General features: G+C 59.7%; 7 protein-coding genes and 2 non-coding genes across 9 annotated transcripts; 1 reads left to right on the top strand and 8 right to left on the bottom strand.

The window, feature by feature from the left end:
- Positions 1 to 761: 761 nt before the first annotated feature.
- A1Q1_03707 (AMP binding protein) lies at positions 762 to 2,502 on the bottom strand (the record flags this gene model as incomplete). The annotated part of the gene is made up of 2 exons (XM_014323457.1): positions 762 to 2,133; positions 2,171 to 2,502. 2 exons carry the CDS (start codon positions 2,500 to 2,502, stop codon positions 762 to 764), a joined length of 1,704 nt encoding a protein of 567 aa, XP_014178932.1.
- Positions 2,503 to 3,516: 1,014 nt separating this feature from the next.
- Positions 3,517 to 5,074, bottom strand: A1Q1_03706 (uncharacterized protein; the record flags this gene model as incomplete). Its single annotated transcript, XM_014323456.1, has 3 exons — positions 3,517 to 3,925; positions 4,004 to 4,151; positions 4,207 to 5,074. 3 exons carry the CDS (start codon positions 5,072 to 5,074, stop codon positions 3,517 to 3,519), a joined length of 1,425 nt encoding a protein of 474 aa, XP_014178931.1.
- Positions 5,075 to 6,217: 1,143 nt separating this feature from the next.
- A1Q1_03705 (uncharacterized protein) lies at positions 6,218 to 6,508 on the bottom strand (the record flags this gene model as incomplete). The annotated part of the gene is made up of 1 exon (XM_014323455.1): positions 6,218 to 6,508. The coding sequence occupies one exon, from the start codon at positions 6,506 to 6,508 to the stop codon at positions 6,218 to 6,220; it is 291 nt and encodes a 96-aa protein (XP_014178930.1).
- A 3,144-nt stretch (positions 6,509 to 9,652) lies between these two features.
- On the bottom strand, positions 9,653 to 12,856 carry A1Q1_03704 (uncharacterized protein; the record flags this gene model as incomplete). The annotated part of the gene is made up of 4 exons (XM_014323454.1): positions 9,653 to 10,603; positions 10,673 to 11,149; positions 11,207 to 12,604; positions 12,665 to 12,856. The coding sequence occupies 4 exons, from the start codon at positions 12,854 to 12,856 to the stop codon at positions 9,653 to 9,655; spliced, it is 3,018 nt and encodes a 1,005-aa protein (XP_014178929.1).
- A 1,927-nt stretch (positions 12,857 to 14,783) lies between these two features.
- On the top strand, positions 14,784 to 14,854 carry A1Q1_t275. Its single transcript has one exon. It is a non-coding gene; the product is annotated as a tRNA-Gly (tRNA).
- A 473-nt stretch (positions 14,855 to 15,327) lies between these two features.
- Positions 15,328 to 15,430, bottom strand: A1Q1_t270. The gene has a single exon. It is a non-coding gene; the product is annotated as a tRNA-Val (tRNA).
- Positions 15,431 to 15,630: 200 nt separating this feature from the next.
- A1Q1_03703 (uncharacterized protein) lies at positions 15,631 to 16,725 on the bottom strand (the record flags this gene model as incomplete). Its single annotated transcript, XM_014323453.1, has 3 exons — positions 15,631 to 15,901; positions 16,001 to 16,245; positions 16,567 to 16,725. The coding sequence occupies 3 exons, from the start codon at positions 16,723 to 16,725 to the stop codon at positions 15,631 to 15,633; spliced, it is 675 nt and encodes a 224-aa protein (XP_014178928.1).
- A 59-nt stretch (positions 16,726 to 16,784) lies between these two features.
- Positions 16,785 to 18,485, bottom strand: A1Q1_03702 (AMP binding protein; the record flags this gene model as incomplete). Its single annotated transcript, XM_014323452.1, has 2 exons — positions 16,785 to 18,111; positions 18,151 to 18,485. The coding sequence occupies 2 exons, from the start codon at positions 18,483 to 18,485 to the stop codon at positions 16,785 to 16,787; spliced, it is 1,662 nt and encodes a 553-aa protein (XP_014178927.1).
- Positions 18,486 to 18,912: 427 nt separating this feature from the next.
- On the bottom strand, positions 18,913 to 20,383 carry A1Q1_03701 (uncharacterized protein; the record flags this gene model as incomplete). The annotated part of the gene is made up of 2 exons (XM_014323451.1): positions 18,913 to 20,034; positions 20,084 to 20,383. The coding sequence occupies 2 exons, from the start codon at positions 20,381 to 20,383 to the stop codon at positions 18,913 to 18,915; spliced, it is 1,422 nt and encodes a 473-aa protein (XP_014178926.1).
- Positions 20,384 to 21,108: the final 725 nt, after the last annotated feature.

Below are 21,108 nucleotides of genomic sequence, written 5' to 3'. Positions count from 1 at the left end.
GTGGAGGTCGCTTGCGGCCTGACCTGCTGCTCCGGCTCCTCCTGCGTTGCCTGAAGACCTGGAGTCCAGGTTTGAAGCTCCATCTCGCGTCGTGGGCGGCACCCGAGCCACAGAGCCTGAGGACAGAAATCAAAACATACTCAGGGTTTTCGTGAAATTTGCCAAGTTACGCTCACGTGAGCCCCTCAGCCCACACACCGCTGCTATTGATAGATCTTCGGTCCAGCGTCGGAGGGATCGGCCCTCTGCTTGGGAGTGTTGGGAGTGCCCTGAAAATCTGTGCGCGCCTTGAACCTCGACTCAAAGTTTATACGACGGCCCCGCAACACAGCCAAAGGGGGGCGCGGAGCATGCCGCCTATCAAGTTTCGATAGTTTCTCCGACGCCGACGCCGCGGGCGCGGGTGGGTCTGGATGCCAAGACATGGCGGGGGTTGCTGCAAATGAGGACCGGGGAGGACCAGAGAAGGGGTGGACATGGCATGGAAAGCGAGAGTAGGAGAAAGCAAGAGTAAGGGTTGAGAAAGCAAGGACGACAGGAACATGATAAGATAATCTGCTCGGTCTGTGCGCGACCCACCGAGCTCGATACCGAAACAGTGGACCAAGGAGCAGGAGCTCTGCTGCAAGCTCTACATCGCAGAAGTGAGTACGAGGATCCAGCAAGCCCTTGGTATAAGTAGGAAAGGAAAGCTGCCGGAATGCATGTCTATTGATTTCTACGTATCGTTTATATCTATAATATCCGAGTCCAAGAACGCCTTACAGCTTCGCCTTGGCCCCCAGGCCCTCGCGCTTGATCTCCTCCTGTGCGACAACCCTCAGGTCCTTCCTCAGAATCTTGCCACTGGGGCTCTTCGGAATGGCGTCAATCACCTTGACGCCGCCGCGGAGCTTCTTGTGCTGCGCGACACGACCAGCGACCCACGCCGCGATCTCCTTCCCAAACTTGCTCCTGGCCTCCTCCCTGCCTTGCTCCGGGATGAGACCGGGGCGGGCGACAATGTATGCCCGCGGCAGCTCCGTGGCCTGTTCCTCGACCCAGACACCTACAACGCCCGCGTCCACGACGTCGGGGTGCGTCAGCAGCAGCGCCTCGAGTTCGGCGGGGGGCACCTGGAAGCCCTTGTACTTGATCAGCTCCTTGACGCGGTCGACGATGGTGTACCAGCCCTCGGGGTCGCGCACCGCCACGTCGCCCGTCATGAACCAGTCGCCGTTCATCGTCTTGGCCGTCGCCTCGGGGTTGCGGTGATAGCCCCTCGTCATGACACTGGGGCCGCGGACCCAGAGCTCGCCCCTGCCTCCTTCCGGCGCATCGCTGCCGTCCTCCTGCACCAACCGGGCCTCGTACGTCGGGATCAGACGGCCACAAGACCCCTTGCGCCCCTCCATGTCCTCCGGCTTGCCGTACGTGATCGTCGGCGTGGTCTCGGTGAGTCCGTATCCCTGGGACACGCGGCAGTGGGGGAACTTTTTCTCAAACGCGGCGGCGAGTTCCGGGGAAAGGGGGGCAGCACCACACTGCAGTGTCTTGAGCGACGTGAGGTCAAACTTGCCCGTGTTCTGGGAGTGGAGGAGCAGAAGGATGATGGGCGGCACGACGCAGCCGTAGCTGATCCCGTATTTCTGGATACCGGAGAGGACGGGGATCTCGTCGAATTTCGGGAAGACGACGACGGGCACTCCGGAAGTGAGGGGTTGCGTCACCAGCGTCGCGAGGCCGAAGATGTGGCTGAACGGCAGGGCTCCGAGGATCGTATCCTTCCCGGGGACCAGAGTTGGGTACACGGGGTTCACGGCCTGCAGCTGGGACGTGAGGTTGTAGTGGCTCGTCTGGACTCCCTTTGGCAATCCAGTCGTGCCGGAGGAGTAGCACAGCCACGCTGTCTCGCGCGAGTCGGCGCCGTTGAACTCCTCCGGGATAGCGCGCTCGCCGCGGATCTGGTACAGCGTCTTGTACGGCGTGTTCTGGGGCGCCTGCGCGTCGGGGCACAGGAGGATGATCCGGTCGTCCGAGGGCGCGGTCTTGAAGTGTCCCTTGGCCTCGGCCAGAATAGGGAGCAGCGCGGGGTGGATGAAGATGGCACTCGAGCCAGAGTCGTTGTACTGGTGCGCGAGCTCGCGGGGGCCACTGGGTCGTTAGCTACACTCCTTTGATGGGAACTCACTAAGCGACGTTGGCGGGCGAGGCAGTGACGCCAGCAGCCTGCAGCGCATAAGCGGCCACAACCCAGTCAAGGCTGTTCGGACTGAAGATCATGGCCGTGTCGCCCCTCTTCACACCCCTCTGCTTCAGGCCAGTGGCAACGCGGAGCGCACCGTCCTCGATCTCGCCGCGCTTGAGCTCCCGACCGGTCAGGCCATCAATGTACATGACCAAGTTTGGGTCGCGGGCGGATTCAGGGATGGGCGACTGGCCCGGGCGGGAGGGGAAGAGGTAGCTGAAGACGGAGAGCTCGGGGAGCTCCGGGGCGGGGACGTGGGAGGTGTAGATGGTCATGGTGAGTGGGTTGCTCTCGAAGGAGCGTGTGGTGGTGAGGTGAGATGTGTGATGAGGAGTTGTCGGAAGAGATGAGGTGAACGGGTTATAAGGAGGGAGGGATCGGCTATCTATCGGCTTGCTTGCATCAGCCCTTGTCCTTGCCCGACTTTTTCTCTCTCTCTCTCGACCCTCTGCCCCCAATCTCCCCAATCTCCCCAATTCTTTGCATCTCTAGCGCGTGTAAAAGTGTCTTTTTTCCCTGCGCCGTCTGCCAGAGCTGAAGGCCTGAAGAGTGCAATCTGTTGGGACATACCGCTACCGCTTATTACCGGCGCCGCCTTGCCGGGTATCAGGCACACCCGGGCCGCATTCATACCCGGACAGTGCTGCGGTCTCACGTCAGACTGCCAGACGAATCAGCTCGGCAGGCCATATTTCGTCAGCCAGGTCTACATGATCCCCGCTCGGACCAGAGGGAAACGGATCGATTGGATACATGCCGCACACGGAGGCTGGGAGGGTGTTGGGGTACAGAGTAGACCGCCGGCGACGGCGAGGACAGACCATCTCCGCTGGGTGGGGGCCGTCGGTTCGCATGTCGTCCGCTTACGACCTCGCGCGCTCATCCGTTGAGCTAGTATTGCCTTTCCTAGCTAGCTTATCGTTCTAGCACAGACTTCTATAGGGCATACACTCAGGGATCATAGCGGTCTTCGAAAAGATGTAAGGAAAGCTAGTATGCTCGACTTTTCGCCCAGCGGCCCTCGCCGCTTCGCTTAAAGTGGACGCACTCTGCTCCGCCAGGCAAAGATCCGGGTACCACGGCGTTCTCATCAATTCCCTGTCGCACACCTTGTTCCACATCCTCGTTCCTTGGCGCAAACCCTTTAGTGTACACAAACAAAATGGTAGACACATGCATGTATATCGTGTCTCCTCTCCCTATCCTTTGTTCTCCCCAATTATACTTCTGACTCTCCAAACTCCAGTGTTCAAGAAAAGCGAATGCGAGAAGAAAGTGCAGGAGGGAGACTAGTACTTGCCCCCGCTGGGGTTGTAGTAGCTCATATTCGTGCCTGTCGAGCTGGGCGTGTATGGCGGAGGCGCGTTGGGCTGGCCGTACTGCTGCTGAGGGGCGCCGTAGGGCTGCTGTCCGTACTGCTGCTGGGGAGAGGCGCCATATTGCTGTTGCGGAGCGCCGTATTGTTGCGGGGGAGGCGCGCCGTACTGCTGCTGAGGCTGGCCATACGGCTGCTGGGGCTGGCCGTACTGCTGCTGGTACGGCTGCTGTCCATACTGCGGCTGGCCGTACTGCTGGGGAGGGGCACCGTACTGCTGCTGGCCGTACGGTTGTTGGGGCTGGCCGTATTGCTGCTGGCCGTACTGCTGTTGACCATACTGGTGGGGGCATCCACCATGCTGCTGGGCACCCTCGTCCTTCCTGTCGTAGCTCGTGTCGATAGGCCCAAGGAGCAGCTTGAGCAGCCACATCTGCGGCGTCACTGTCTGTCAGCTCTACCACACGCCCTGCAGCTCACAATCATTGCCCGTCTTCTGCTTCATCTCGGCACGCTCGTAGTCGTACGCCATGGTCTGGTCCACGAATCCGCCAATAACGGGGTGCTCGTCGAGCGAGGACAGGAACTGCTGTGCCTGCGCGTCGTTTCCTGTTATTTTGTCAGCTGAGCCGCTTCCTGTACTTGCAAGCTGTGGGACACTTACCGACCTGGGCAAACTGGTACGACACGGCGTCGGGCCCATAGGGCGTGTTCATGAGAGCGTTCCTAGCGTTCGTGATGGCGCTCTCGAGAGCGTTCGGCGCCTCGCCCTGGGGCGCGCCGTCCGTGACGACAACCACAAGGAGGGGCTTGCGGAGCTGCCTCTGCTGCGCGGGACGGACGAGCATGGGCTGGAGGATCTTCTGGTCGAGCGCAGTGCCGAGGGGCGTAACACCCTTGAACTTGGCTCGGCGGATGTAGTCCTGCGCCATCTGCTCGCTCTCGAGGTTGTTGCCCTGTTCGTTGGAGTTGAGGAAGCGAATCTCGATACCGTCGTCGTCAAAAAGGGAGCACGCGCCAGCGACTTTCGAGACAATGGCGGAGACGTCATTGATGCGCTCGCCGTTCTCGGCGTGCATGCTGCTAGAATCGTCGACGAGAATGGCCACGTTGAAGAGGGCGATTTGGCAGAGATCGATCGCGACGTGCGGCGGCAGTTTCCACGTTTCGCTTATGATCTGCACCGCGCCAGTGTCCACGATTTGGCGCGCGATTGCGTCCACGTCCATCGGGCCCTGGGGGCGGAGGAAACCCGTGAGTTTCTGGTCGTGGACGCACTTCATGAGCAGGGCGCGGACTTGGTCATAAGGCGGTCCTCCCGGGGGAGGAGGAGCACCAGAGGAACCCATGTAAGCCCCGGCCGCCATGCCTGGAGCTGCGCCTGCTGCGCCGTATCCCGCGGCCTGGCCGTAGTTGTGCTGTTGCTGGGGAGGGGGAGGGTAGGGTGTGACGAGGGGGTTGGGTGTGTTCTGGATTGCCTGGGGTTTGTTCTTCTTCATCTTCTTGATGACGATGACGGCCACGCCCGCCATCACTGGGAGTTAGCTATCGTCAACTGGATGCAGCTCACGCAGAGCGGATGCAAGACCCATGGTGGACGGCGGGGTGTGGTGTGTGGATGTGTGGGTGTGTGGATGGGAAGAGCAAGAATGAGTCGAGTGAAGAGAGGGCTAGATATCAAAGAGGAGAGATCTGGAGATGCACGGACGCTGTCACTCTTTTGATCTCGTTGTGTTACTGGGTGGTCGCTCGACGACGGAGTTGAAACGCGTTCAGAGTTCAGGCACGCCCCGCCGCCGCCGCCGACCGAGCGAGGTGCCTGATAAATTGCTTCCATGACGTCGGTTGCTGCACCGCTCAGCACCGCATACAACGGGGGTAACATTGATCCATTCTTCGCTCTCTGCACCGCTTCATCTTTATCTCATCCACTCGATCATGCATCGCCTCCCATTATCATCAATTACCATCTACACTCAAGACGACGCCTCCTATTCTTGTCGATCACTTGCCGGAATGCAGTGCAGCCTTGATCGACACGGCGTTCCAATGTTTGCAAGTGGCAAGTCCTTTCTTCACTTCTGGGCAGCGGTTGTCAGCTCGGCACGCTTCCAATCCCCAAAGAGCTGCGGGGCAACATCGCCCGTTACCGTGATCGGGTCGACGGGAACGGCGAGCGCGGCAGCAGCGAGGAATACGGCGGCCACGGTCTTGAAAAGCATGCTGCTTTGCGGATATGCGCTTGATGTTTCGCAAGTGAGAAGAACCGTAAATGTGCGGTCGTGCAGTAGTATGTTCGTGGCTGTTAATGAGCGCTGATGCGGCTGAGAGGCTGCTTCAGGCGAGAATAAATATCCCTCTCACCCGTCTCCGCAGGCCTCGTCGCTCGTCGCTCATGGCCAGGAACGCCGTCGCTACGTGCTAGTACAACGACGTCGTCTCGCCGGGCGTGAACGTGCCTTCACACTTCAATCGCCGTAGTCGAGGCCATGCCCGCTGCCCGCGAGGATCCCTGACGAACCAAACTCTCGCTCTTCAGTGCTCACATCCAGTCTCTGACCATGCTGACCGAGACTGACGACGCCTAACAGAGAAAAGCCATACATTATTGACCCCAGTTTCCATTTCGCTAAGTAAAAGTTTCTTTCCAATGATCCGTTGACGGTGCTCAAGGATCAGGATGAGGGCCACGGGGCAAGCTGCCCGACCCCAGTCGCCATGACGATGCCGCCAGTCTTATGTTCGAGGACCGACTCGATGATGGCCCCGAGGCCCCGCCCCTTGACTTCGAGGGCGCTGGCCCCGCCCGGACCGCTCTGGGCCTGGATCTGCTCTGCTAGGTCGCCGAAGCCGCGGGCGTCGAGCTCGCCGTGCTCGTCGGTCGTGAGGGTGCCGCTGTTGGGGGTGATGGGGGCCGAGAAGGCGGGGGCGGCGGCGAGGAGAAGGAAGAGCGGAGTGACGAGCATCGTTGTGTGTTTGATAGGATTGAGCGATTGTCGAAGACAGAAGGGGCGGGTTTATATACCTGTCTCTGTCGGACTGACGACGCAACTGGCTCGTGCTTGCCGAGGAAAAGGGCTGGCGCTTATCGCTCTCTCTACGGCCCCCACGCAGTCTAGTCCTAGTCTCGGTGTCCGCAGCCGGCCAGTTGGCGATTGTTTGCGTCTGGACCAGTGCGGAGCAACGTTAGCCCTCGCCACTGTCACACCCCGCATAGGCACTAGATCCAGCGGTGATCGCTAGACCCCGTGTGATTGAATGGCGATCGCATGTTTCTGGTGAAAGCTAACGTGCAACTGAACCAGTTGGTCCAAAGTGAGCGCAGCACTGGTGTTCTCTTCTGGCTCGTTGGCTCGAAGGGTCGAGGCCAGCGCGACTGATTTTGGGGTTGCGGCCATCAGATCGCGGCCTTCTGTTCGGTAGCCGCATGGGTCTGGATTGATGGGTTGACTGATCACGGGCTGTGCAGTGTGCATGGCCTCGCGCGAACGTAGTTCCAGACATATCGGTCCCTGTCCGTTAGCGCGTCGGAGCAGCGATAACCTCAGATGATCACGATCGGCGACGCACCGCTTTCCGGATGTCGGTCTGTAGCCAGAAGTGAGGGCGAGGACGATTGCGGTCTGCGGAAAGAGCAATGTGCCCGCCCACCCTCAAAATGCCCTGGGTGCCCCGGGTCGTCTTAATGGCGCGGTAGGTTGGAAGTGGTTGCGTTGGATGGCGCTATTGCGGCCTACTGCAGGCCATTGCGGGGCCGCGAGCCATCCCCGCCGCGTCTTGACCCGCACATCTTTGGATATCCACCGGGACGCATGCCCTTCGGGGAGCATGAAGGCACTCGGTAGTTGAATAGATGACAGTGAGCCTCATTCGAGAAGCAGGAGCAACAAGGCCTGTGCAGGTCCCAGTGATACGAGCTGTTACAGTAGCAGATTGGGCACATGGCATAGGGGCTGTCAGAATGTCCGCTTCCCGGCTGCTATGACGCGACGGTCACAGGCCTGGACCGTCTCACTCGCACTGTTCTCCAGAAGTGCCCATCACTCAAGTCCTAACAATTACAATAGCATCCATAGTTTATACTGCTCCTTGCCGGAATTGCCGGCTTCGCTGTCCGGGAGTGCGTTCACGGGACGGCTTCCATATCCTCGAGTCATGGGCTCATGGACCGCGGCGGCAGATCTTCTCGACCGATGACTGTTCCTCAAGCCGCTTACTTCGACGGCGGGACCGTGGACCATACAATCGCCGACGGGTAGTACTCGGGGACGCCGTCGCCGTCCGTGTCGACGATGCCGTCGTTGGTCACCCACCAGGACTGGGCAGGCTTGCGAGCGTTCAAGGCGGGAGCGGGGGCGGGGGCTGCGTCAGGCGCGGGGACGGGGGCCGCGAGAGCGGCCGCGGCGGCGGTGATGGCGAAGAGGATGGTGCGGGCGAGCATGCTGTCGTCTGGTGTCGATTGGCGTACGCGCGATTGAGTGCTGAGTCACCTGGCCCTTCTTATATGCATGCATGCCTGCTGTCCAGGCCGTCAGCCGCCGACCAACGTGATCCATGCACATTCTCTGCACGACTTGGCTCCGCGCACTTAGTGCACTGGCGCAGGGACGCCGAAAGGGGCGGACGTGTCGGATTGCACTTGGGGGTGAATCGACTGAATCGCCGCAGCATCACCGATGCCCACTGCCCGCTCCGCCCGCGCCGGTCCTTTCTCCGATGGCCGCTGGGTGCACATGCATGCTCTCGGGATCAGATGCTGGCTTGTGCCCAAGAGGGGAAGGTGGAGCACGGCGATTGCTTCAGCATTGCAACGCATGTAATGCATGTTGGACCACAGGTGAGGGCGGGGCATGGGACAATTCTCGGAACAACTGCCACTTTCGTATTTGAATGGTATGGTAGCTGGAGACTTGACCTGCAGAAATTATACTCTGTGCATGTCTCTACACCCTGCGTCTTCGCCCGCGCGATCAATGCAAGCTACTTGGAAACTTGTTGTCAAACCGCCTCTTTGATAGAGACCGGTACCTGACAACTTCGGTGGCACATGCCCTAGGTACGTCAGAAACACAAGAGGTGCGTCTGTCTCAAGAGCAGCCTCATCTTCGGTTATCGGAGTGTCTTTTTGGGTAGCCGGTAGGGAAGGCGCTACACTGGTCAGAGGGAAGGTTCCGCCGATGCGGTGTTCTCGGGATTTACAACATCCCGACGCTTCGAAATCAGGTGGAGAGGCAGGACGTCTCGCTCGATCTCAAGCATAGCCGCTTCAATAGCCGTTCGGCGGACTGGGATAGGGGCCGCCAAAACTGGCGCCATTAAGGCCACAAGGCAGGCGAATGTCTTGAAGAGCATATATATATGGTTGTGTACCTGTGTGCTTGCGTGCTTGTGTTTATGTTTGTGTGTGTTGGGGACTTCAAGAGTTGGGGATGGCGCTGCTATAAGTAGCGCGACGGTCAGGAAGCTCACACGGTACAGTTCGAACATAGCCGGTGAACTGTGCAACAGTTGTATGTATAGCAAGTGTAGAGAACAGCCCTTGCATCGCCGAAGGTCAGGCCCGGTCGCAGTGTGCTGTGTCGGCTGCACCGTTGCCCAGGGGTACGGCAGTGCTGGCAACACCGCCGATATCCCAGCAGTGCTGCTATGTGAGACTGCCGACCAAGCTCCATGCACTGCAGAGTGTTCTCCCCAGTCAACAGCCATCGTCTCTGTCACTGTAGCATGCAACCGCTTGACCAATCTGTTGCGCCCAGTTGCAATCAGCTCAAACTGATCTGAAACTTCATCTGGGCCCTACATGCGGTGCCACATGATGAAATCACAGCCTAAGCTCTGCCCCTTGTGGAAAAACCGCGCGCCTCGCGTGCTGTCACGGTGCTCAGTATTCTGGTCGACGTCAGAAAAAGACAGACTGCTTGAACGTCATCAGTCAATGTTCAATGCATGCTTTGTTATGGATCCAGGCCAGCTGGTACTGTATCATCTGAGCGCTCTGCGCCAGGGGAATGGCTATGAGTTCGGGGTTTCGGTGTCTTTTTCAGGAGTTTTCGGCGATCTTCTAATCAGGGATTTGGGGCTGTGCTTGGGCTTGCGTTGCAATGTGTCCTCTACTCCTCGTCGGTATGCGAGGCATCGTCTGCGGTGGAGGTGCTCGAGGAGTCCGAGGCACTCGAGGATCCCGAAGTGCTACCAGAGGCCGAGGAGGCGCCAGAAGTGGAGGAACCGTCGAAACCCGACGAGGTGGAGGTGCTGTCGGAGCCAGACTCGGCCGAGGAGGTGATGTGAGAGGAGGCCGAGCCCGTCGAGGTCGTACTGGCGGAGCCATCCTGGAGCTTCTCGCAGAGCGATGCGAGACCCTTGATCTGACCGTTACTCTGACTGCCGCTGGAGAGAGACTTCACGAGAGCGCAAACGGCATCGATAGCCTTCTTGGTTGCGTCGTCGGTGGTTGCAGGGCGGGAAGCCAGGGAGCTCGTGGAGGTCGGGAGAGGAGATCCAGTAACGGAGCTCGAGCCGGAGTCGGAGGCGTAGACGGCAGCGGAGTCGTCACCGGAGGCAGAGTCGGTGCTGCCAGTGGAGCCCTCATGGTCGTTCTCGGAGGTCTCGGCAGTCTCCGGGGAGCTATTGCGCTCGGAACCATCCTTCGGTCCCGCCTCTGCGGTTGAGTCTGCTGTGTCCTCGTCGCGCTTGTAGAGGAACCCACACTCTGAGGGAAGCCTCGGCAACTTAACATAACGATGCTTTGCCCGCATCTCCTCGTCCTGCTGCTGCCGAATACGACACTCCTCGGGGCTTAATATGCGTTTCGGGGGCCTCGGGGCCGTGGCCTTCGGCACGCCATTTTCCCGCTTGTCCTTCGGCTTGTCCGTCCTAGAGATCCTTATGCCTGGAAAGGCTGCTTTGAGTACTTTCTCAGCGTTGTCCGCCCAGGCCGTCGGATTAGTGTGTGCACTTTCTGCCCACTCGTCGATCGCAGAATTGACCCTAGCAGTGTCGTCTCTCTTCACCATCACGGCAGGGGAAAGTCCCCAGGGGCGTTTTCCGCCGTTGTGAGAATCCTAAAAGTCAGCCCTGTGCTCTAAAACCTCAACAGCCGACCGAGCTGAGCAGATAAGCACAATACTTACCGAGTGAGGAGTACCCTCAGCACCTGGGACAGAGCCAGGAACTCCATACGGAGGGCCACTTGGGAAGGAAAGGTCGAGGTGCCTAAAGCGTCTCGCCTCCAGAGCCTCAATCTCACTGTTCAGCTCCTCCTCCTCACCCTGCGAGAGGCCCCCATCGCGCTTCCCTTTGATGGCCTGAAAAGGAAAGGGAGTGTGATGGGAAGATTTCTGAATATCAGTTTTACGCTCATTTTCGTGAACAAGGAGCAGACGAGGGCTCTTCGGAAGCCAGATGTTTCTCACCGGAAGCTTGGGGTGCTTGGGACCATGGTTAGGCCACCCGGAAAGGGGTCGGGGTCGGGGCCGCCTTGTGGGCGTTAACATGAGACGCTTTGCCAGCTGAGACTCGAGCTCATTGCTCAGCGTCTCCAGCTCGTCCTGCGAGAGGCCACCATCGCGCTTCCCCTTCTTCCAGTACGTGTCGAACTTGTCCGGGATCTGCCGGTCAGCTCATTTTACAACCCCAACACTCGATTTCTAATAGCTGCAACTTACACCATGCTGAGTGTGTCGAGCACCTTGGTCCCTAAGGAGCTGCTCTCGAGCTCGTGCAATGATCTGTTCCTGCAACCACGGTGCAAGTCGCCGGGCCTCAATGCCGTAGTCGTCGTTAGAGCGCTTCTGATTCTGGGGCAGAGAAGGAGTCGAGTCAGGAACCCTGTGCGCCTCGTCCATAATCAGCCGCCCGTGGTCCAGTCGATAGGTGCGGACGCCGGGAATCAGGTACGTGCGCTCCTCAAGAGCAGTCTTGTCGTCGTCGTGGTGATGCTTCAGCTGGCCGAGGGGCGCTGTGCGGAGGCGAGGACTCTCAACCGCCTCGTCGGAGATGCCGTAGGTGCCATGGATTTGGGCGCGCCCCTCGTGCCGCCGCAGCATCTGGATCTGGCCAAAGTCGAATTTAGGATGGCGTTGGTTGCCGCTCTCCTGCGCAGGGATTCGTTGCCAAGCAGGATTTACCTCGTGCTCGAGAGGAATATCAGGGAGAAGCGCGAATCTGGAGTGGAGCTTGCGCTCCTCGAGCTGCTCGTTGGCCTCGCGCTTGACGTTCTTTTTCTCCTGATTATGCTGCGCGAGCTTGTCGCGCAAGGAGCCAAATCTCCACCATCGGGCCAAAGGGTCAAAAAATGTGCGGTCCATGAGCTGTACGTCGCTCTCGCGCTTGTGGTGAGGGAGCGGCTTGACCGTCATGTTGTACGGGTTGTCAACGGGGTCGGGGTTGTTGTGAACGCGGTGTGCCTCGTCCATGATCAGGCGGCCGTGGTCGAGACGGTAGGTCTGAACCTCAGGCACAAGGTATGAACGCTCCTCGTGCTTGTTCCAGGTGAGGAAGGGACCCGACACCGGCTTCGGCTTCGGCTTCCCCTTGGGCTTAGGCTGCGGCTGCCCCTTGGGCTTAGGCTTGTACCCTACGTGATGGTTGGGCCCGTCGTATATGGGAAGGCCGGGACCCCTTAAGTCAGGCATAAGGAGTCGCTTTCCGTGCTTGTCCATGATTCCCATGATCTCACGCATCGCATCCTTCGCGTGCGCGTCGGCGTCGCCATCTACAGGCTGGGGGTCGGGGACACGGTGTGCCTCGTCCTTGATGAGCTTGCCGTTCTCGAGGCGGTAGGTGCCCTGAGTCTGGTCGGGGACGAGGTAAGAGCGCTCATTGATGGGGACACTCTTCCCGTCCTTGGGGTCATAGACTCGGTGTGCCTCGTCCATGATGAGACGACCATGGTCAAGGCGGTAAGTCTGGACCTCGGGGACAAGATACGTGCGCTTTCCGTGCTGGCGGTCGCCCGAAGCCGGGGGCAGGCGATCGTGCGGGCGATCCGTCAGATCCATAAGAGGACCAATGCCATCCTGACTGTTAGCTTGATCGGATGCAATCCGGTAGGTGACAAGGTGCTGCATTGCAGAAGCACATTGAAGGTTTTGGAGGCAGGTGTCTAGGGATTGAGTACTCACGTGTGAGTTGAGTGGGGGCAGGTACGTCCCAGTCCTCTCTCCGTCCGGCGTGTAGAGAGGGTTCTTGGGGCCGATTAATTTGAAGCGCTTTTCGTGCTGAACCCCGCCCTGATCATTGTCGTGGCCAGTCATTGGTGCGGCCGCAGCAGTGGTAGCGAGCGCGAATAGAATGGCACCGTAGTCGAGACGCATTGTGGCTGGTGTCTTGTCTCAATGAACAAGGTAGCTGTCAAAGCTGCTGAGTTGCTGAAAGGAGTGTGGGTGTAGAATGTAAACGAGTGTGGTGGTTCGGATGCGTTTGGCAGTTGTTCTTTCTGCCGGTGCGAGTTGTATGTGAAAGGGAGGAAGTGATTGGATTGGTGAGTCTAAAGCTCTCTTGCATGGCGTCTTAAGTATCGTCGGGTCGTCACAGGAGGGAACGACTTTACACGCAGTGACGGACATGTACTGCTCATGATGGCGGTGGTGACTGGTAGCAATGCGGTGGTGTCCTAACATGAGAAACACGGAACTGGAGAGATTGTCACGGAGCGGTGGTGCAAAACTGATTGCACCGGCTGGGTCTTTGAGATAAGAAACACGATACGAGAGGGATTGCATTGAAGCTAATTCGGGGGTCTGGGCACGTAGCTGGCGCTGTGGCACGTGTTGGGCGGCACTACTGCATGCCCTCGATGAGCTTGCGTTACTCATCTCCTGGCCGTACGGTGCTTAGTCACTTCTAACAAATTCCAACACTGCAAGGTGACCTCCCATTGCTGCGTTACAGAATGCTCATCGCAATTCCCCTTCCCGCCCGACGTGAGATTCATCTCTACTGATGTGGTGATTGGATGGCGATTGACCCACCTGTACTCTGGTGTAGACCAGACGTCTCAGCTCCTGAGCAGGTCGGAGCTGCGGGCAGTGACATACAGACGACACGGTGTACAGGAAGTGTCACTGGAGTTTCGGCTCAGTCGCAGGTGACAGGAGGTCGGATAGGCAAGTCCGCAATCGGTGCAGTAGCCTCCAGCCTGCCCACGTGAATGCGATGAGAGGAAATATCAAGGCATTGCTGAAGCGTTTTGACCGCGTCTCAAGGAAGCGCACTGGTCGGGGCTTAACCACGGCGCACGCCCTGTATGCGATGGGAGGTCTCCATGTCTTTAGACCGAGATGTTTCAACTGGCTGACCCCCTAAACGGACCTCGGGTCCGCAATTCTGGAATTGAGTGGAGTAATGCAGTCAAAGTAAGACACGTGAGAATTGGTCCGTTTGGATAGTCCTGTACAGCTTGAAGCGATACCACAGAGGCCACCGAGCTCGTGCGGTGCGCTCGTATGATTCCGTGTGAGCGTTGGTGATCGAGCACTGGTCGTTGTGTCTTACGTAAGGAGTCCATATCTCGGCTGGATGGTGCCTCAAAGACACCGATCCCTCGACCATGCACCGCACAGCACCGCGATGCGATGCTGCTCCCGACTATCTCAAGTCGGTACCCCTCTCTCCCCCTCCAGCTTCCCCTCTGGTTTTGCAGCCCCACGCAGCCCAAGCATAGGAAACCGTACGCAGTCGTGTGGCTGTATTCACATCCCTGGCGTCCAATGGCCAGACTTGCTTCCAAGCTCTCAGGCTGTGGGTCGCGGGGAGGATTGGCCCGAGACCGGAAATGTGCACGGCTGTATAATCCTGGGCACTGATAGGAAATGAGAGTGCGACTAAGGGCACCGAGTACGACTGTGACCAAGACGGTAGCCTCTCTCATCGTTGAGCTCACCATTCATGAAGACAGACACCCATTGATAACTCGTGAGGTACATAGTGTGCTGTCTCGAGAATCCTGAACTCCTTGTCCAGGTTGACTGCCGCAGCAGCCAAGAGCCTCGGGACAATTACAGTACGACATGACTCGGGGAAGAGCGCACCGCTACTCGATTTCGTCGGTTAACCTCAGTTCGATCGCTCTCAGTGTGTGCCATGCAGCTTCCAAGCTACTTCACATCCTCCTCATTATCGAAAGGCGCAGCCAACTCGAATTCAGTGCGGGGACGAGGGTACATAACTGTCCAGGCGCCGCAATCGCCAACGAAGATCGGCTCCCTCGCTCGGCGATGGTGAAGTGGTCTGTGCGTCCTAACATCTATGGTGAAATGGTATCGTGCATCGTTGCCATCGATGCGGTGGGGGTTCGATTCCCCCTGGATGTACTCTTTTGCTGCCCTTCTATGCATCGGAATGCAGTGTGGAGTGTCCTTTTCGTGGTTGAAGAGGACGGTTGTCGATGCGGCGCACGAAAAGGTTGGGTGCGGAACGACGGGAGTATTTTTGACCCTGGATTTCCAAGTTTTCGTTTATTTGGTTCCCCCGATCTGCTTTGTAGGAAGACATCGTAGAAGGGCGTTGCGCGAGGTAGGGCTGATGCTGCTATCGATACTCGCCGCGCTGTAGCAAGTAGCAGCCCGGAGCGGACATGAGTTTGTCACATAGGATTGATACGCTCTGACACGCCTCGGATCAAGCTGTGTAAAGTCTGCCATGTCTCCAAGTGTGCTCCTGCGACAACCCTCGCGCCGCCGTCCACCCCAAGATAGGCAAACTACGCCGCTACAGTATCTCAACCATGCTCCGAAGCCACGCACGAGTTCTGCAGCATCTCCCACGCACACAGCAGCCAAAAGAATGACCTCTGGCGGGGTCGAACCGCCGACCTTATGCGTAAATCTCTCGCTCCGTCGGAGTTCCGAGTGTTAAGCATACGCTCTAACCAACTGAGCTAAGTGGCCCGAAGCTCTGACAGTGATGGCGCGGGGCGGCCTCGGCGGTGCCGGCGGTGCCGGCGACGGTGCGAGCGTCGCGCTGCAATGCGAGAACCTCTCCCAACGCCTTCTCACTGATCACAGCATTGCATGTCTGAACGGTCATACAGGATCCCGTACTCGTCTATTCCTTCATCGATGAGCCGCAGGGCATTCCGTAAAAGAGGTCATCCGAACACCTCGCCGAGCACCGTCTCGGCCACATCGCCCCAGACGTCGTCGTCATCCCCGTTCCTCTCCCCCTCGACGGCGAACTTGACGCTCGCATTCTTCGTCTGCGCCCACACCCTGTCCGGTCCATATTGCGCCCTGGCGGCATCGGCGCCGATGGGAGTGACGACCCATGTCTGCCTGACTTCTCTCTTGGCCGCGCCGGGCGGACTGGGCGCAAGGACCGCGCGCGGCATGAGGCCAGGCGAGACCTTGACAGAACCAGATCTGGTGTGGCCCGTGACGGGGCCCTGGAAGTCGTGCGGAAGATAGATCGATACGCGGCCTTGTCGTCAGTTGGGAATAGGACGTGAGAGGGGCACGTACCGTTCGTTGTTACCGCCTGCACGTCTACGGCCTGGCCCCTCTCTCGCACGAGGCGGAGCTTTATGCTTCCCTCGCTTGCCTTGAGCTCGACCCGGGCCGGTCGGCCAACGCTGCCCAGGAGATAGAGCGTGGTGTGGATGTCCCCGTCCGCGACTCGGAGGGAGACGTCTGGCTGTCCCGTGCTCTGGCGGGGTAGTTGCACGGCGTACTTCTTCCGAATGCTGGACCAAGTCTTGGACACGGCGCTAACGTCAGCAGCGCTGCAGGGCAGGGCTTACAAGGGTGCAGTGCCGTGTGTCACCCCGGAGGGAACGGATATGCCCGTTGAAGGGGACGTTTGAGAGAGATTCCGGGGCGGGAGCGGGGGCGGACCGGGGGGAGCATAGCGCCGAGGATCGCGCGGAGGTAGCGGTGGACGGGTGCTGTGCGACGCCGACTCCTCATATGTTGGAGGAGGCTCGTTTGTTCGTTCGCTCTTGAAGCGCATGCCTATCAGCGGGCTAGTATGCCAGTGGGTGGTGGGTGAGTGACCGAGCTCGATGCGGCATGCATACTTGTATGCTCACGGTGGTGAGTCTCGACGCGTGAGCGCCGAGTGAGGCGGTGATGGCGCCCTTGAACATGGCGGTGGGGTGTGGGAGGCTAGTGCTCGGTTCCGAGCGGTGTCGGTTGTCATCCACAGCCTGGCCTCCGAGGCTGACAGTGGCTGCTTTTACCCTTGCCATTCCATCGACTTGGTCGCTTCTGACATTCTCGCATGCATTAGAGTGTCTAGAGGGCTGCTCTACAGTCTCGCGCGCCCCTCGGCCTCCCACTCCTCCTTCGCCCTCTCCCTGAGCTTGTTGCGCATAATCTTGCCGGTCGCACCCCTCGGAATACCCTCAACGACGACAACCCCGCCGCGGAGCTTCTTGTACTGGGCCACGCGGTTGGCGACCCACTGCGCAATCTCCTGCGGCGCGACCTGCTTCCCACTTTCGAGGACGACATACGCTCGCGGAAGTTCCGTAGCCTGCGCCGCGTCGTACACGCCCACAACGCCGGAATCCACAATGTCCGGATGGCTCAAGAGCAGACTCTCCATCTCGGCCGGCGGCACCTGGAAGCCCTTGCACTTGATGAGTTCCTTGATGCGGTCGACGACGTGGAATCCCCCCTCTTCGTCTTGATACAGCACGTCGCCGGTCTTGAACCAGTGCCCCGGGGCGAAGGACTTGGCGTTCGCGTCGGGCTTCCCGTGATAACCCCTCATGACGTTTGGGCCGCGCACCCAGATCTCCCCCGGCTGGCCCGGCTGCGCGTCTTCGCCGGACTCGGTGACGATGCGCGCCTCGTAGCTGGGCACGAGGCGGCCGACGCCCGGCCGGCCGGCCCTATCGTCCTCGGGTGTCGGGAGCGTGATGGCCGGCGACGCCTCGGTCATGCCGTATCCCTGGCTGATGACGCAGTTGGGGAAGCGCGCGCGGAACAGCGCCGCGAGCTCGGGCCCCATGGGCGCGGCGCCGCAGCGGATCTCGACAAGGCTGCTCACATCGTGCCGCGGCACGTGCGGGCTGTGCACCAGGCCGAGGAGGACGGCGGGCACGGCGCTGAACTTGGTCACCTTGTACTTCTGCATCAGCTTTAGGGCCGCGAGCTCGTCGTACTTGGGCAGAATGATCGCGGGCACACCCGCCAGCACGGGCGTGGTCACGACCGCGAGGATGCCGTACATGTGCGAGAAGGGGAGGAAGCCGAGAATCACGTCCTGCCCGTGCTTGGGCAGGGGGCGGATGAGGGTCGTCGTCTCAAACTGCGTCGTGAGGTTGTGGTGCGTCGTCTGCACGCCCTTTGGCAGGCCCGTCGTGCCGGAGGAGTAGCAGAGCCACGCCGTCTCGTGTGCGTCGACGCCGTTGAAGGGCTCGGGCTCCGAGAGCGGGCCGAGAGAGCTCCACAGACTGGGATACTTCTGGTTCGGAGCGTCCGGAGGAGTAAGCAGGATGACGCGGTCAGAGGGGAAGGAGAACTTGAGCTCGGAGCGGCACTTCTCGAATACGGGCAGGAGCTCGGGGGAGATGAACAGGACCGTGGCGCCAGAGTCGTTCAGTTGGTACGTCAGCTCGCTCGTGCCGCTACCCTGTCAGCCAATCACTCGGTAAGAGTCCACGTACAAGGCCGAACTGCACGGCGTCACGACGACGCCCGCAGCGAGACATCCCCAGGCCGCGAGCGCCCACTCGATGCTGTTGCTGCCAAAGATGGCCGCCGTGTCACCCCTCTTGACGCCGCGGGCGTTCAACCCGCCCTTGAGCTTCAGCGCCGTGTCGTGTACTTCCGCCCTCGTCATGGAGCGTCCAGTGAGGCCGTCGATGAAGGCGGTGGTCTCACCCGGCCACGGCCCCGCCCCGGGACTGATACCAGGGCCAGAGGGGAAGACGTACTCCCACGCGCTGAGAGTGGGGAGGAAAGGCGGGGGAAGCTGGGGTCTGATGATGTTGGGCGGCATGGTGTCTCTCGTTCAGAGTAGGGAGACTGCAGCGTTGGTTAGGGAGGTCGCGACTGTTATGTATATATAGCCTGGGAACGATGTCAGCTGAGCATCTCGTACGGGCCGTTCGCCGATGCACATCGGTCAACACTGGACGCCGATTACCGATCGTCGCTCATCTCCGCCCACCATTCTTTATCGGCCAGCCCCGCATTCCACAGCCCCCGGAGGTCTTGGCGTGCGTTGTTCATCGTCCACGAGGCTATCCACCAATTACTACGCATTTGCATCCTGCACGGAGAGATCTCTTCGGGAGTACAGTGGCAGCCAGTCATGTCCTTTCCCGACTCGGCGTCCAGCTTATCTCGGCCCTCACTGCGAATGCGTACAGTCGGATGCATAGACAAGAAAATGCGACATTACAAGATTCCCCTCCGACACTTTTCTACACCATCCAAGCAAGCAGCGCCAGCGCTCCAGCGAGCCAGGCGCTCGGCCCGAGTCGCGCCGCAGCGCTTTCGTCCCCATCATCCTCGCCCGACTTGGGCATGACCACAAAGATCTCCTTCGTCGTGTCGCTGGCAAGGAACAGGCGCTTCTTGGCATCCCACGCGAGTCCAACGGGCCGGAAGCACTGGGACGGACACTTGCTGAGGTCCGGAGAGGTGACTATCTCCTCGAACCCGTCCTTACTGTCCCCTGCGGCCTTGGGCATTCCGTTCTCGCCGAAGGGTACACGGATGAGAGAGTAGCCGACTGGCGGGTCCGAGTTCCAGCTCCCGTGCAGGGAGACGTAGGCGTGCTCTCCCTTGTCGTCGAAGACGATGTCGAGCGGCGCCGTGTGTGCGGGGAGCGCTAATACTGGCCGCGTAGAGTTGGCATTGCACTGCTCATCACTCAGCGGGGCGATGTTCGTGTCCTCTGCGATCTCGACGGCAAAGTTGTCCCCCGTGCGCAGGCTGCCGAGGTTGGGGAAATTGTTCGTGTCCCACAGCGTATAGCACATGGGATACCCAAAGTTCTGGCCTGTGTAGTTGCCCGCTTGGCCGTGGAAGTTCAGCTCCTCGCCCGGGTTCGTGTTGTGGATATCTTGGCCTTGGCGGCGGAGGTTGTCGACGCTGTTCTCAACGGACCATACCCCTTTATTGGTCGGGTGTTCGCCGAGCCCGACACTGTTGCGCAACCCCCAGCCGACGACTTGCCCGTCTGTGTAATTCGTGCGATCCTTGGAGACGTCGAACGAGCGGATTTGGCAGTGCCCGCTCGACTCCTCGCGCGCCAGCACGTCCGCGTTCGCGGCACTGCCGCGCGAGACTAGCAGGTCGCCGCCCGACGTCAGGAAGAGCGTGCGGCTCTTGTGCATCGTGTTGTCCATCCCTGTCACTACCACGCGGGGGTCGCCCGACACGGACCCCGCGTTGCTGTCGTACGCGTACGCGAAGACGTCGTTCGCAGTCGAGACGTAGAGCGTCTTCCCGTCCGGCGAGAGCTGGAGGCCGTGGTTGAACTGGCGTGTCAGCTGGGAAGCAGAACCACGTAGCTTCACCCCTGCTCCCCCACTTCTTGACTGCAACAGAGCCCAAGAGCGCAACAGATTCAGTGGTAGAAATACTCACGTCCTTATTCCCGACCACGGTCGTTGTATTCGCGACAGTGACGCAGCTCCCGCCATGGTCCTCGAGCACCATGCGGAGCACGCCGACATTCTGGTCGAGCACGAGCAGTGCGCCAGAGTCGTCGAACAGGATGGAGCGCGGCTTGCTCAGTCCCGAGTTTGCCACTAGGCGCACTGTCCATCCGTCCTTGGGCGCGGGGGAGGGATAGCTCGTCTTGAGGTCGTTCGGGCAGCTTGCCGCGAGGGCGGTTGTCGCTGCTGTCGTCAATACCGCGAGAGCGAGTCGCGGTAGAGATAGCATCGTGAGGATGATGATGCTAGTGGTGGAATGTGTGTTGGGATAAGGAGAGCGGCGTTCATCTGAAGAGCGAGGGGGGGGGGGCTTAAGAGGGACCAGAGTAGAGCGGAGACAGCGGAGAAGCAGAGTGAGTAGGTCAAGAGATGGGCCAAGACAACGCCTCCGTCGGCCTCGTGATCGTGACGTAACGGCGACTATTCAGTTGTTCCAGTTGCTCCCTCTCCTACCTGCTCCTGCTCCCCACATGCCCAAGGCTCATGCATTAGCGTCGACCAGAACTCAAACCACACCGAACTCTGATGCGTGTGTGTGTGCAGAAAGGACGTTATGCTTAATGGATGATGCATAGTATTACAACAACGTTTTACACACTTGAGTACAAATCTGCTCGAGCGGAGGGGCACACGTCTTGGCATGGCGCCCCCCAGCTTACACAGGCACCCGCAGCATTCAGCACTGCCTTGCAAAAAATGTCGTGCTTTCGTCAGGCGACTCTTCCAGCCAGATCCGTGTGGCCGTGTGCACAAGACGAATGGTTCGAACGTGGGTGGACTACACAAGGCAAGTAGTCAACATTCCTCACAAATGTTCCCTCCCAGTTCTCTGATTCCTACATCGGCTTCGGGATGCTGGCCGGGCGGAGAGCCGGGTGTCGCAGTACGTGTGCCGCTCTGCGGTTCGCCGGTCGCCGGTTCGCGTGTGCCTCGTGCCTTCGCTCGGCGTCGCTT

The sequence above is a fragment of the Trichosporon asahii genome (assembly GCF_000293215.1).
Source record: "Trichosporon asahii var. asahii CBS 2479 unplaced genomic scaffold scaffold00056, whole genome shotgun sequence".
Taxonomy (NCBI): domain Eukaryota; kingdom Fungi; phylum Basidiomycota; class Tremellomycetes; order Trichosporonales; family Trichosporonaceae; genus Trichosporon; species Trichosporon asahii.
This window is presented reverse-complemented; position numbering and strand designations above follow the sequence as displayed.